This window comes from Nipponia nippon, unplaced genomic scaffold (genome assembly GCF_047370975.1).
Source record: "Nipponia nippon isolate SJK-2023a ecotype South Korea unplaced genomic scaffold, ASM4737097v1 scaffold_3, whole genome shotgun sequence".
NCBI classification, from domain to species: domain Eukaryota; kingdom Metazoa; phylum Chordata; class Aves; order Pelecaniformes; family Threskiornithidae; genus Nipponia; species Nipponia nippon.
Window position 1 is genome coordinate 113,176,159 of NW_028262347.1, and position 13,088 is coordinate 113,189,246.

General features: G+C 42.9%; 1 protein-coding gene across 1 annotated transcript in view; it reads right to left on the reverse strand.

The window, feature by feature from the left end:
- COL17A1 (collagen type XVII alpha 1 chain) overlaps nucleotides 1–13,088 on the reverse strand; it is a 41,086-nt gene that overhangs the window by 22,963 nt on the left and 5,035 nt on the right. Inside the window, exons 3-18 of the mRNA XM_087765199.1 lie at nucleotides 12,744–12,788; nucleotides 11,846–11,944; nucleotides 9,780–9,914; nucleotides 9,387–9,434; nucleotides 8,431–8,466; nucleotides 6,783–6,830; nucleotides 6,233–6,376; nucleotides 5,110–5,253; nucleotides 4,286–4,357; nucleotides 4,009–4,080; nucleotides 3,644–3,709; nucleotides 2,252–2,416; nucleotides 1,788–1,877; nucleotides 1,604–1,648; nucleotides 857–1,006; nucleotides 188–403 (exon numbers count right to left, since the gene is read on the reverse strand). Of these exons, the coding sequence (XP_087621325.1) occupies nucleotides 188–403; nucleotides 857–1,006; nucleotides 1,604–1,648; nucleotides 1,788–1,877; nucleotides 2,252–2,416; nucleotides 3,644–3,709; nucleotides 4,009–4,080; nucleotides 4,286–4,357; nucleotides 5,110–5,253; nucleotides 6,233–6,376; nucleotides 6,783–6,830; nucleotides 8,431–8,466; nucleotides 9,387–9,434; nucleotides 9,780–9,914; nucleotides 11,846–11,944; nucleotides 12,744–12,788 (1,575 nt within the window). The remainder of the gene's footprint in view (nucleotides 1–187; nucleotides 404–856; nucleotides 1,007–1,603; nucleotides 1,649–1,787; nucleotides 1,878–2,251; nucleotides 2,417–3,643; nucleotides 3,710–4,008; nucleotides 4,081–4,285; nucleotides 4,358–5,109; nucleotides 5,254–6,232; nucleotides 6,377–6,782; nucleotides 6,831–8,430; nucleotides 8,467–9,386; nucleotides 9,435–9,779; nucleotides 9,915–11,845; nucleotides 11,945–12,743; nucleotides 12,789–13,088) is intronic.

Sequence of the window (13,088 nt, forward strand, 5' to 3'; positions counted from 1 at the left end):
CAGTGTTAGTGGCAGCACTCTGAGCTCCAGCACAGCCTGTCTGTGAGGACAGGTGAGGGCACTATGTTTGACAGACTTCATTGCACTCTAAAAGTCCTCGTCTTCAGGCCCTTGGGCAATCAAATCCTCCCACTCCCCTTTAAATAATCTGGTCTCATGCAGCATCACAGACATTGACTCTGCTCACCTCGTTCTATTTCCTTGTTCAGTCTGTTCTTCACCACCAACCAAACTGACTCTTCATTTTCATAAGGGAAGGTTGAGGAGGGTGAAATACCATGAAGAAAGTCTACTCTTGAAACATCCTTTTCTATTTTTGAATTCCCTTCGTTAATTGTCTGGAGGCCGCCATTGATTTTTTCCAGGTTTTCCACACGAGATTTCAGCTTTCTCACTTCTTCCGCTGGAAGGTTAAAGTACAACGCTAGGGTACATGCTGCCACTGACACGTGCCTGAAATACCTACTTGCAATAGCAGGGACAAGGCAACACTCTGTCAGATAGTTGTGGCCACTGAGTTTTGCAGGATAATTCTTTGTATCTTTTTTTCTAGCAGGGATATCTGGAGTTTAAATGACAACTTTGGAATCCATTAGTCTCTGAGAAGTAAGACCTTAGATCTCAGTTTTCCCATCCTACTCACCCCAAGAATATATAACCCCTCATCAAATTTTTATATACTTTATCCATTTTTTCTGTCCATTTGTAATATTTTAGTGGCAGTCACCAGCAAGCTGAATGTGCTCCTCCTCAGTTCTCTGGCTTGATATCTCTGGTACTTGGCCTCTTTGCCAGCTTACACCCTCTGCTTGTCTTTCTATCCCATTCAACATTTTGTTCCTCAGTTATTTCTTACCCAGGGCAATGAGTCCAAAAAGCAATCCAAGGAGAAGCAACCAGGCCAGAAGCAAACCCAGGAGCCATTTCCACCAGCTACAGCAGGAACCACAGGGACACCAGGATGGTGTTGATCCAATTGCAGCCCCCGCATCACCATTTCGTATTTCTGGAAGAGGGAAGGGGCAGTCTCCTGGTTAAGGAAGAGTTCCTTGACTTCACAGTCAAGAATCTCTTGAGAATAAGGACATGAAGGTCTGATCCATTATACAAAGGGCTATGGAGAAAAATCTTTACACCCCACTCTGCACATGATGGGTGTAATTCTAGTCCCTGTAGAAGCTGGGAACAGCATTCCCAATGGGAATTCCAACAGGGGACAACACTCAGTGCTTTTCAAAATAACAGCTGAAAAACGTGATCCCTTTGGGGTCAATTTTTTGTACAGTTTTGAGCCATAAATGACAGCAATAGCCAGCAGAGTCTGTCTGAGCCCTCTCCTCCCCATAAATCTGTCCTGGCAGCAGGATGCAGCTGTACTCTCTGATTTTCTCCAGCAATAAAAAAATACCCCAACTGCCCACTCATCCACAATCAAATCACTGGTACCAATTTCTCTGCTGTGTGCTCTGCCCATTACAGACAGAGTAGCCTCCTGAATACGCCTTCCATCTGATGTCATTGCACAGAGGTCACTCAAGAATGATTGTTTTTTTGTATAGTGTGCTTTGGTGCTCCCTCCAATGAAAGTCAGAATCACACATACCTGCGTAAGTTGCTTTGTCCCTTGTTGGCACGGATTTCAGTCCTCCTGTTTTAACAGCAGTAAAAGAGATTTTAACAGTCTTTCTACGCATGACCAAACTTAGAGCATGGGCTTGCAACAGGGAGGTAGTAATGGAGGCAAAAGGAAAAAGTTCTATTGCATTGCCACAGGGACAAACTCTTACCATTTGCATCTGATTTTAGGCCAGTATCTGTAGCGTAAGAGGAGGAAAATCCCTGCTTCTCTTTCTTCAAGGTGTCTTCCACAAAGGATCCTCAACAGGAACCGAATATAGTTAAAAACATTACACCAGAAGTTCAACCAGGCCTATCTTCTCTCATTGGTAAAAGGTATGGTTTTTTACTGGGAAGCCGCAATAGTTCTGCCTGTTTAAACTAGAACTAGTTTTTACTTTCAAAGCTCCTGAGCTTTGTGAAATGTTCCAAGGCACGCTCTAGAGCTTCAAATGCAAAAGCTAGACCTAGATTGCAGCTGGCATGGTTAAAGGCTAACTGCCTGCCAGAGCTTCTTGTTTGGCTTGCAGGGGTTTGAGTCAGGTGCAGTGTCCTGAACTCCGAACTCCCCCTATGATCAGTCTCCATTTCTCTGCTCTCAGCATACCCACACATCCTGAAAAAGAGAAGTTACCTCCATTAAGCCCAGTGGTAGAGGCACTAAAGACTTTGCCACTGTCCTTTGTCATGATCAAGAGCTCCATCTCCTTCTTTGCTGGGGCGTTGTCCTTCTCCAGCAGCAGGAACTTGCAGTCTTTGCGCAGAATGTCATCTCCCTGGGAGCTCAGAACGGTTCCTCCTGGAATATTGGTAAAGGATGGGAAAAAGGAGGAGACGACTGTGGGCCAATGAGTCATAACTACAAGCTGCAACACTTTTGTTCAATAGGTTAGTCCCGTTGTGATTGGGGTTGCCATTACTATAAACACGCAGTAAGAGATACACTGGTCACCGAAGCTAAGAGGAGAGCTGTGCATGTCATTCGATTTCTTTAGAGATATGTATTTCACTAGCTGGGGAGCAACTGCTACCAAAAATGGAGAGCATCTGGAATTCAATCACATATAGGAATAATTTTCTCAATGATCTCTTTGCTTCTCAAAGAATCTATAGAATCATAGAAATAGAAACTCAGTCTGAGAAAAACATTCAAGGGGCATCAGAGCCGGCACATCTCAAGCTGAGGAGCACCTTTAGCAGACCTACTCTGTCAAGCACAAAGTGCTCCATATCCTTGGGAGCCAGGTGTAGTTATGAGGCATTGAACTGTAGCTTACTGAGGCTGGGCACAGGCCAAACAAGGCTCAAAAACATCGGTGGGATCACCCTTCTGCTATAGGCAGTATCAAGTATGCCTGGAATGGTGTATATTTGGTGAATTTGCCCACAAATTGACACAACATTGAAAATCAATATAACCAGAATGGTATTATTCCATTATTCTAGCACAAACCTGGAGTAAACCTGTATTAGAAGTGTTATCATAACTTCTGTGTTCTTTACATCTATTTTTAAGCCTTATCTTTGTGAGTCCTTGGATTGCAAAAGAAACTTAGCTTCCCTTACACAACAAATAAAAGACTAATTTATAGCTCTCAGAGTTGCAGAAAAAAACTGATCATGTATAAGTCAATTCCTTGATTTTTGAGTGGTTGAGGATGGTACTAGGGCAACATGATGTTTAAGAGCAAACTTGCAAATATTTTGTATTCAAATGAAGCACAATTTCACATGTGTGATCTTCTATCCAGTTACCTGCCTGTTGAGCAGGAATAGCTGCAATTAAATCATCCGAGTTACCATAAAGTGGGGGAGATCTGAATCAGACCAGCTCATTTGCTTATTCTTAGCTTCCGGCTCCTTTGCTTTCTTTTCAGAAAGGTACTGGTCGGAGACTTGGCTAGTGACAAGTCATGCTCCTGAGGAGCCACGTGTTAGTGTCACTCAACTGTCACTCTCTAACTTGTTTTTATCATGGTATGTTTGTACAAGGCCATGCCTAAGCAACTGTGAATGACACACGCACCTGCTGAGGCAGACACAGCAGTACTTGCCATGGTGTTGCTCTGAGAAGTGTTCTTCATCCCATATGCTGCAATGAAGAAATTTAAGAATGAAAGGGATGTAGGATAACAAGGTTCTTATACACATCAACCTTCGGCTGCACAACATTTAAAAAATCTTTTCTCATTCAGGGTACCTAGGACAACTCAATCATGCAAGGGGTTCCCCAGCAAGCAAATCTCTGTGCTTACACACTGCTCCACACAAGAAGATGGTAATGAAGGAGCCTCTGTCAATATGAACTTTCTAGTCACTACAGAAAAGGTGGGAGAAGGCAGCACACATTGGTGACCCTCACACTTTCTTTAGACTTAAATTGTTGCTGACCTGCGGAGGCTGCAGTAGCATTCTGGGTCAGGGTTGAAGAGCTTGGGGACAGGTTGTTTTGAACTCCGAACACTGCAAAGAAAAACATTGCAATGGGGTTTATAGGAGTCCTGCAGTGCAGGTGGTATTCTAGCTAAAACAAAAACGAAACCAATGATAATAACGATGATCTCTCCCAAGAAATTTTGCCAGCTAGCTGGAGGCATTACAGGCCCAAGCATTTCTGTTCAAAGATCTTCCTTATAAAAGTGTGAAGGGAAGAAGACAAAAATCTGACCTGTAGAGGAAGTGCTCAGGCCTGCATTCAGAGTATGATTGCTGGGAGCCAGGTTATTTGGAACACCAAAAACTGCAAAAAGAGGAAGTGAAATGTTATTACTTCTCTGGAATCAGAAATCCAGTACCTGAAGGTCAGTGGCACAGTCACAGAAATTAAGAGTCAGAGTCACTTGGAAATGCAGTTAGTGAAAATGCACAATAATTGCACAGAGGAAAAATATTGAAAATTGTGACACCTAACCATTTTTTTACTGAACTGACAAAGGGGAGAAAATCCTACATCAGATAAGTTGCAATCATGAGACGGTGTGAGAAAGCAAAGCTTTTAATAGTATGCTGTCATAAAGCTTCCTGTGTTTTTTCTCTGCAGCTGGGAAATGCAGCATCCCTGGCATTTAGAAGCGGGCTTTACAAGGCGTAAACACACTCAACACTTATTGATCACATCTTTAGTGTATCAGGACTGAAGAGTTAGGCCCAGCTGTTCTCACAATGGGCCAGGATAATCCAATGTTAACAAGAGTCTAAAACTAGTTCTGATAGGGAATGTGAGCCTGACATCATTTGTAAAGCTACCATCAAAGTTTAGCGACAGATCAGGCAGTCAGGACAATAGATCCTCACAAAGAAGGATTTTCAAATACAGTGTAGAAGCAGAGAGCACCAAGTTACAGAAAACCAGAGAAAATTCAAGCATATCCCCTGCCATATCAATTCTTCCATCATTTTAGTTCTTCTTGCTGTGCAAAAAAACCCACTGCTGTTGACCCAGTTTCAGTATGGAGTTACATCCTTCAAGCCTGGGCAGTCCAGGGAGCATACCTGATCCTGTAGAGTGAGACATAGCATTGACCAAGGAAGAGCTGTTATGGTATCCACCAAGGGAAGATCCAGCAGGCAGAGTGGAAGACCACATGTATGAAGGGAGGGCGGTATTCAGTACAGTTGTATCGTATGTCCCTGACACTGTAAAAAACCCAAACAAACAGAAGTGGTTTTCAATGAGACCAGGCTTAGCACGCATTGCAGGTTTACCTGGCAAACAACTTCATCTGCCTTAAATTTCAATTACCCTTGTGGAGTCAACACAATGACTCCAGGTTAATATGGTATAACTGATCTTGAATGCCAGCTGATTATAGCCCACCTGAATTTTAACCAATGGAATAAAGATCGTCCTGATAGCATGATCATTCACAACACACCTTGAGATTTCATTGCTTGTAGATGCTATGATACCAGAATAAAACACTTTGGTTTGCCATTCTGTTAATAAATCATCCAGGGCCATGGGACGTATGATTTTTGCTTCCCACATGTGGCTCTGATTGGTTCACTCGTGTATTGGACTAAAATTCCCAGTTTTAGACAGGATTTGAGCCATGCTCAAGAAAAAAGGTATTGCTTGTTCCTACATACTGGTGGAGGACAGTGGAGTGAATGTGAATACCACTGCTTCAAGCACTGTGGTGAGGCTTATAAATAATAAAAGCTGGTTATAGTATTTTAAGTACCACTTGTATTATTATTAAGTCCTACTGATTTCTGAAACATGTGGTGTGCCCAATAAATCAAACACTGACCCAAATGTTGTCTTCAGTGCTATCTCCATCTTGCTTGGAGAGAAGACATCACATCGCTTGAAGATGTGTTTGCTTAGAGCTCTTGTCTCTGCCAGAAGCACCTCTGAGTTAAAGCTGGTGGCAGCAGGAACTGGCTTATTTTTATGGAAATCAGACAAGTCACTAGAAAACTACCCAAGATGGCTCTTGTTAGGGCAACATCTGGACAGCCCTCCAGCATTCTGACCCGTTTTCTGTATTGCTACCACTGTCTGGGACAGAGACCATGTATTCTTACTCGGATGTTCTTAGCAGCTGGGTATTTTTATGGAAAATAATGTTTGGAATGGCTCCAGCATTGCTAACTGTCCTCTGCCAAGTACCTGATTGAGAGCTCTCAGTAACCATCTTTGTTTCCACCACAGCCTTTTTTGGTATCGGGAGCGTACTTGACGGTGATCGAGTAGGGCTGCAGCTGGCTGATCGACTTCCTTTCAGCAAACGTTTCACGTCATCCAGCTCTGTCCCTGGCAGGAAAAGCAAGTGTCCAGACTCACCCAAAAGCCATTGTTTCATTGATCTGTAATCCTGCCCTGGCTAAACCATTCAGTGGAATTTACCTGTGAGTGTCTGTGAAGTTGTACTTTCTGGGGGTGCCTTCTGGGGGTGCCACTTACTTAATAACAAAGCTTCAGGGCCTCATTTCTGGGACTAAGTACAACTAAATCCTTGCAAGACCACCATCTAACCCACAGCATGCTTCCTTGTTCAGAAAGGGGAGACAAATGAACATTCTTAACAGGAAAAGAATAATGACATGCCGCTATCTATCATCATGAAGACTGGGTCCCAGAGACACTGCAGATATACCCAGAGCAGCAATACCCTCTATCTTATACCTGATCCCCCTGGAATAAAAGCCATGGCACTTACATCTGCCAGAGGGAGATGCGCTCTGCAGTCGGACTCGTATTTCACTCTCTGGGAAAGGAAAAAGCAGATCATGAATATGGAGTGAGATGCATTTGTGCCCTAGGCTGGGAATGAATCTTTAGGCTGAAGTGAATTCCTTCCTTCTTGCTGTCTATGTTCCATCTTGCTGTCTTGCTGCTTGATCTGAGCAGCACTCATGGTCCATGTGAATTGGTTGTAAATTGGTTGGGTGACTTTTTGTTTTGGGGTCACATTTTGCTACTTTTAATTCCAGAGAGCTATATTTTACTCACTGAGGACCTCTGTTGAAGTCAATAGCATTGTTACTGCCAGACATACAGAAGGCCTAATTATGCAGTCCTCAATCACGTTGATATTTCCACTCATCACAATTATTATTATTATTGTCCTTCTGGATAAAAACCTAGAGAGACAAAAGAAGCTTACTAAATACACAAATTCCCTACTACTTCTTGGGTAAAATTCACACTGTCATCTCTACAATGAGCTGTATGATTTCATCTCTTACAACCTGATGACTTCTCTTTTGGCTCACTGAATGTAACCAGGCCAGTTTTAAGCCAACATTCTCACCAGGTACTTGATTTTATTACTGACTTTTACTATCTAGCACAAGAGACTAAAGAGTTAATGTGATTTGGTTGGGGCAAGTCTTTAAGCTTGCTACCCACAAGCAAACTCGCCAGCCAGGACATGTGATACATGCTCCTCAAGATTAAATCCAATAGTGCATGCACTATAAAAGACACACTAGCTTTGACATTCTTGTGGAGAAGCTGATGGATTGGAATTATTTTCTGAAGTAATATGAGAAGCTGGAGCTGATTCTCTGGTGTCTGTTTTATTATGTACAGCCTAGTTCTGCTGGGAGCTCAGATATGTAGTGTGTTAGAGGAGACTGTGAAGATCTGAGGTAGAATAATTGGTAACTGTGACACTCTCCAGGAGGAGTGTGCAAGAGCACACTTTGATTTATATCCACTGCTAAAATTAACTTGGATAAAGTGACATTATAGTTTCAAGCAACTGGGAACAGATACTACACTCTTACAGAGCAATATAATCCTGCTACCCCCAACGCTGTTAATAAATTATTAGAAGATCTGAATGATTTAAACAATGCAGAGCTTTACAGTGCTCTGGCTAAACAGACCACAGCAAGTCCATAATTTCCTCACCATCTCCTTATTACCAGCATAAGATCATTTCAGGGTATGGCCTTATGGTTTGTATGATAGATTGCAGTAGGAGGAACATGAATACAATTACTGTAAATATGTCAGAGGCGGGTCACAGAGCATGGATGGACTGATTTTTTGGTAGCAAACAGAGAAGATGGACAATTGTGTCCTATGCCCCCAGATGACCAGGTCTCCAAGCAGATCCTCCTTTCTGGCACAGTCCAAACCACCATGACCTTCACTAGGGTCAATTTTTACACCGAGCTTGTTCAAGCAATTGCTTACAGAAAAATGGTTCACATCTGCAGTGGTGTAAATCCATGTACTTCATCTGACTGCTCTACACTTAAACGGGTTGAAACCAGCTAAGGAATAGGTCCATTTAACACACCCTGAATCATACTGAAGAAAAGAAAGGAGGCTTCTAAAAGAACAGTATCACTCACCTCGACTTTGGCTTCTCCCTCTCGTGGAGGCAGATGCTGTGAACAGCAATGAGAGAAAAGCAATATTAGGCTTTACTGCCTGTAACATCTCTGAAAATGAACACATGGACCTTGCTCAGGGTGCTCAGATTCAGACAGTAACCTTCTTTACTTGGGGCACAATTGAACCCTTAGAGTTTTTACCAGGCCCCCTTTAGACCATAAGGTATCTTAAAGAATAAGTAGCACCTTTAGCATTTCTGGACCAACTGCTGGGTTTTTTTGCACATGTACATGTTGTTCATAGATGGTGATCTCCCATTTCAACAGGCCAAAAGGAAGATAATAGGCCTGTTTACCCCATCAACCAAGGCTGGATACTGTGAAACCCTGCATCCTCTCTGAGCCAGAAAGACAGCCTGATCATATTGTTTCACTGAGTAAAATTGGCAGCTCAGAGTTTGGACAGGGCAAGCTTATACCTGCTGACAACATTTAGTGTAAATATATCACTTGATAGCCAGTTCATCTTTCCATATAAACCTGTTGAAGCCTAGAAAAGAGCTACTGGAAAAGTATATCCAGCAATGGCTCAAAATCCTAAGAGTCTGGGCTTTCTTGCTTGGAGCTGTTCTCCCAGCTATGGCGGGGTCGGGGAGGAAATGTTATGAAGCATCCCATGTCTGTGTTCTCCTGTCCATGTCCGACGCCATATGGGGAGCATCACAAAAGCAGTTGAGGGTTGCAGATATACGGTATGGACCCTCTGTTTGAATATGTATCAGCTAGAGACCCTGCTGTCAGCTGTTAATGTAAATCCCAAATAACTCCTCCGAAGTCATGGAGCTGCACTGGCTGCCCAATACAAAGGCAGCATAGGTAGACCAAGACACGGCAATGTGCAAAAAGTCACCGTAGTCACCAACTCACATGACCTTGCCATAATGTTCAGAGGGACAGCTCTAAGAAGAACATACCAAACTCTTTTCTGGGGAACTCAGGAGAGGAGTTGGCACTGGAGCTCCCTGAAAAGAATAGAAAGGTGTTCATTAATATTGGGCACATGATCATTAAAAGCTTTCAAAACATGTCTTCCTGGTAACTGTCTAATCCCAGTGGGTAACAAACATTTCCATTAAAAAAAAAGCTATTCAGGATTACACAAAAGAGCTGCTAATGTCTTTCAACAAAAATATGCCACAACTCCTTTCAGGAATGAGCATTACTATAAATAGGACTTAATCATTAAAATGTGCCCCTCATGGCTTATCTCCTAGCAAAACCACAATGCGATTCTTGTGCTATTTGGGACAACCCTGCATTAATGTGACCTCAGAGTGCACGCTACACGTTGCCTCCTTTCTATATACCTTCGTATGTCGCATGGCGGTTGACATAGGTTTTTCTTTCAAATGTTGAGCCAGGCGATTTGGTGAGAGTAGAGCTGGGAGACTGGGTTTGTCTGTAGCCAGAGGATGATGATGAATTCAATCTAGCACTTCCACCTACAGGTAAAAAAAAATGCCCTCAGCAAACTGAAGATATGGATGTACACCCTGGATGCCCTGGGTGCTTTATGCTACTGTCTTCTGAGCTGGACAAATTTGCATTGGTACCTCACAACTAGAGATGGGCAATAATGACATTTGGGTCTAACTTTGACTGTCCTCAGCATTCAGTGCAGAGAAGAGTATCGGTTATCTTTGTGGTTTCAAAACAAATCTTGTCAATGATATATACGACAGCAGGTTTTGGCCTAGGAGGATGAATGAGCCATGTCCCCTGAGCAGGAATAAATCTGGCTCTGGATGGTGCTGGGTTTTGGTTTGGACACAGACACCTGCAAACTCAAGTGTTACATGACACAGGCCACAAAAACTGGGAGATTGTTAAGCCAAACTCAAAGTGCTGAAGGATGCAGTTCATAAGGGAAAGCAGAAATGAGCCCACGTCCCTTCCAAAGCAGATATCCATACTCTCGCTTAGTCATGCCTTAGTCAGTCCATTTCCTGGAGAGGTGACTGAGGTGTGCATCAGGCCCAAGGCAGCCTGGATGTTATTAGTGGCTGTTCTATTTAGACAGAGGAAATAATTTCCCTTCTTAATTCACATCAGTGCTGTGGAGAAAGAACTGAGCAGCCATAACTAATGTGTTCATACTCTTGTATGAAATCTAATGCTGGAGTACGATCAGAGTGCAGCAAAAAGAGAGCCTTTTGATGAAGTGCAACATATCCACACTGATCAGCAGGATCAGACTGGATATTGTTTACCCATCACTGCAAAAAGAGCATGCCCTTGTGATCTCAACAGAGTGTTTTCTTGCTGACTTTCCCCTCTACAAGGACCTGTTTTGTTCCATAACTTTTCCACTTAATTCAGCAGAAAGAACTACTGTGACAAGTAGGCTTCTGTTGGAGGCATTCTGCAAGCAGGGTGGGAAAGCAGAGATTAGAAAAGGCTCTGTGAAACTTCAAGAACTCATTATCTCTGAAGTTCAGATTCTTTTCTCTTCCTCCACACGCTGAAAAGAAATAACAAGGAAGATGGCAATCCTGCAGAGTTGTCTGAGTTTGCAGGGCTGGGTTCGGTTCTCAGTCTGGTGCCAGTCCAGACAATTAGACTGACATCTTCACTGGAGTTTCTTCACATCTGCCCTGAGGCAAAGTGATTCCACACTCTGGCCTTTAATTGGTATGGAGGTGTCTGTCAGATCTATTGGGTATGGCTAATTCTCCTGTTGAGCTTCCAAACTGCACTTCACTCCCTTTGGTTTGTCAGCTCTTTTGGAGCATGGAGAATGTTTTCTACAAGGATAGTTATACAGTCTGTTGCACGGGGGACAGAGAGAGGGCTATGCCAGAAACCTGGCTAGGAAGCTTATTCTTCAGAAACTTTTGCTATGACAATCTAACAGCTGGGCAACAAATGCTGTTAGAGAAGAAAGAACACTGTTTTTATGGAGGAGACAGCACATACTGATTTAGCACGTCCAGAAAACCATGGACGCACACACACAAGAAAATATTTTCTAGGAAATTCTTTAACAGTATTCTACCCTCAGCAAGATCAACAAAAAGATTAATCAAAACTGTCTTTTGAACAAAAATGGTCAGAAAGATTGCGATTTGGAAATCCTGAAAGAAGGGAAATTTGGTTTACAAATGACTTCTTAACAACAGTGTGAATGGCATTTTTTGTTTTTGTTCTCCTGAAATCAAGTTTTCCCTGTGGAAAATGTTAATTTTGCCATTTACTCACCCATCCTCACACCCAACTTTAAGGAAGCTTGCTTTGAGCATTTGCCACTTCTACTTTCTTGAACCGTTTTCCTTACCTCTGCCTCATCCTAATTCCCTGCCCTGAATCCCTCCTCATACCATTTATCCTGCCTTTCCTCTCTGTTTCCTCACTCTGCAATGTACTGATTCCTTACTTGAAGTCACATAGCTGTTGCTATGGGTGTAAGACCTCTTTTCCACTCCGCTCCCTCCAGTGTGGGATGATGTTTTGAGCCCACTGCTGCTCCCTCCTTCTGGAAGAGATAAGCACAAAATTAGACAATCTCTCAGGGTAAAAGATGAGAAGAGCAACAACACTGCAAGACTGTCCTCACACTCAATTACAAGTATAGGTTCACGTCTGGCAAGATACCAGAACTGCAGAGAAGTGCCTTGGCAGAACAGATAAGCATTCACACTGCAGACTCAGCAGGTTTGTATTCAAGTTTTCCTCCATACATGGACTGAAAGATACTCCTTTTAACCCTCATCATCAATGAGTTGATAGTGCAATTCCTTTCCAAGCCAGCTGCAGCACGCTAATCAAGAATATGGTGCTATAAAGAGCATGGAGGATTCTTCCCTACGTGGTACTTGTACTTCCCTACAGAGGTAGAAATCACCTGTGACATCTGATATCACCCAAAAAGATTTACTCACTGTTGTCAGCTGGGTAAGATGACAGGGGAATACACTGCAGCCACAGCAGTGGAGGCTGCAGACCCATCACTTTTGACCCTGGTACCCAAGAGACAGTCACCAGTGGAGACCCTATATCTGGGCTTAAGCCCTTGGAGAGTCTGGTCTACCAGTCTTAGTGGACTGTGTAGCTTTGTTTCTGACAATATCCAGATGGCTCCCCACATACTGCTCCTTCTCTCCACTACTAAGTATTTTGGGAGAGGCATTTCTGAAAATAGCTTCTCTTTGGGTGCAAGTCTTTCTGCACCGAGATCTGCTGCACCCAGGGATTTATGGAAATAACACAGTCAAATAGCATGGACAGGCACAGAACACTGAGCAGAAGTAATGTAATCACTGACAATTACTTACTGGGTGGTAAGGACGTCAGTCTTGTGGTTACAGTCTCTGTAATAACTGAGGAAAGAAAAGGGTGCAGAAGTAATGGCATGTTAATATAGCCAAATAAGATCAATGTTCTACTTAATTTCCATTGAAGAGCATGAGTCATTCAAAGAAGATCGACTCATTTAAAGAAAAGTCCCGTACGACCACACTGCCTGGGGGCTGCAGTCTCATTAGCACACAATGCTGTGTGTTTGTTTGCAGGCCTTTCTAACTCTACAGTAACTAAGAACATCACTGCCATGAAAGACTTTTTTTCTTTACAAGATCCCTGTAAAACATGGAAGGAGTATTATTTCTGGGCACTTCTGA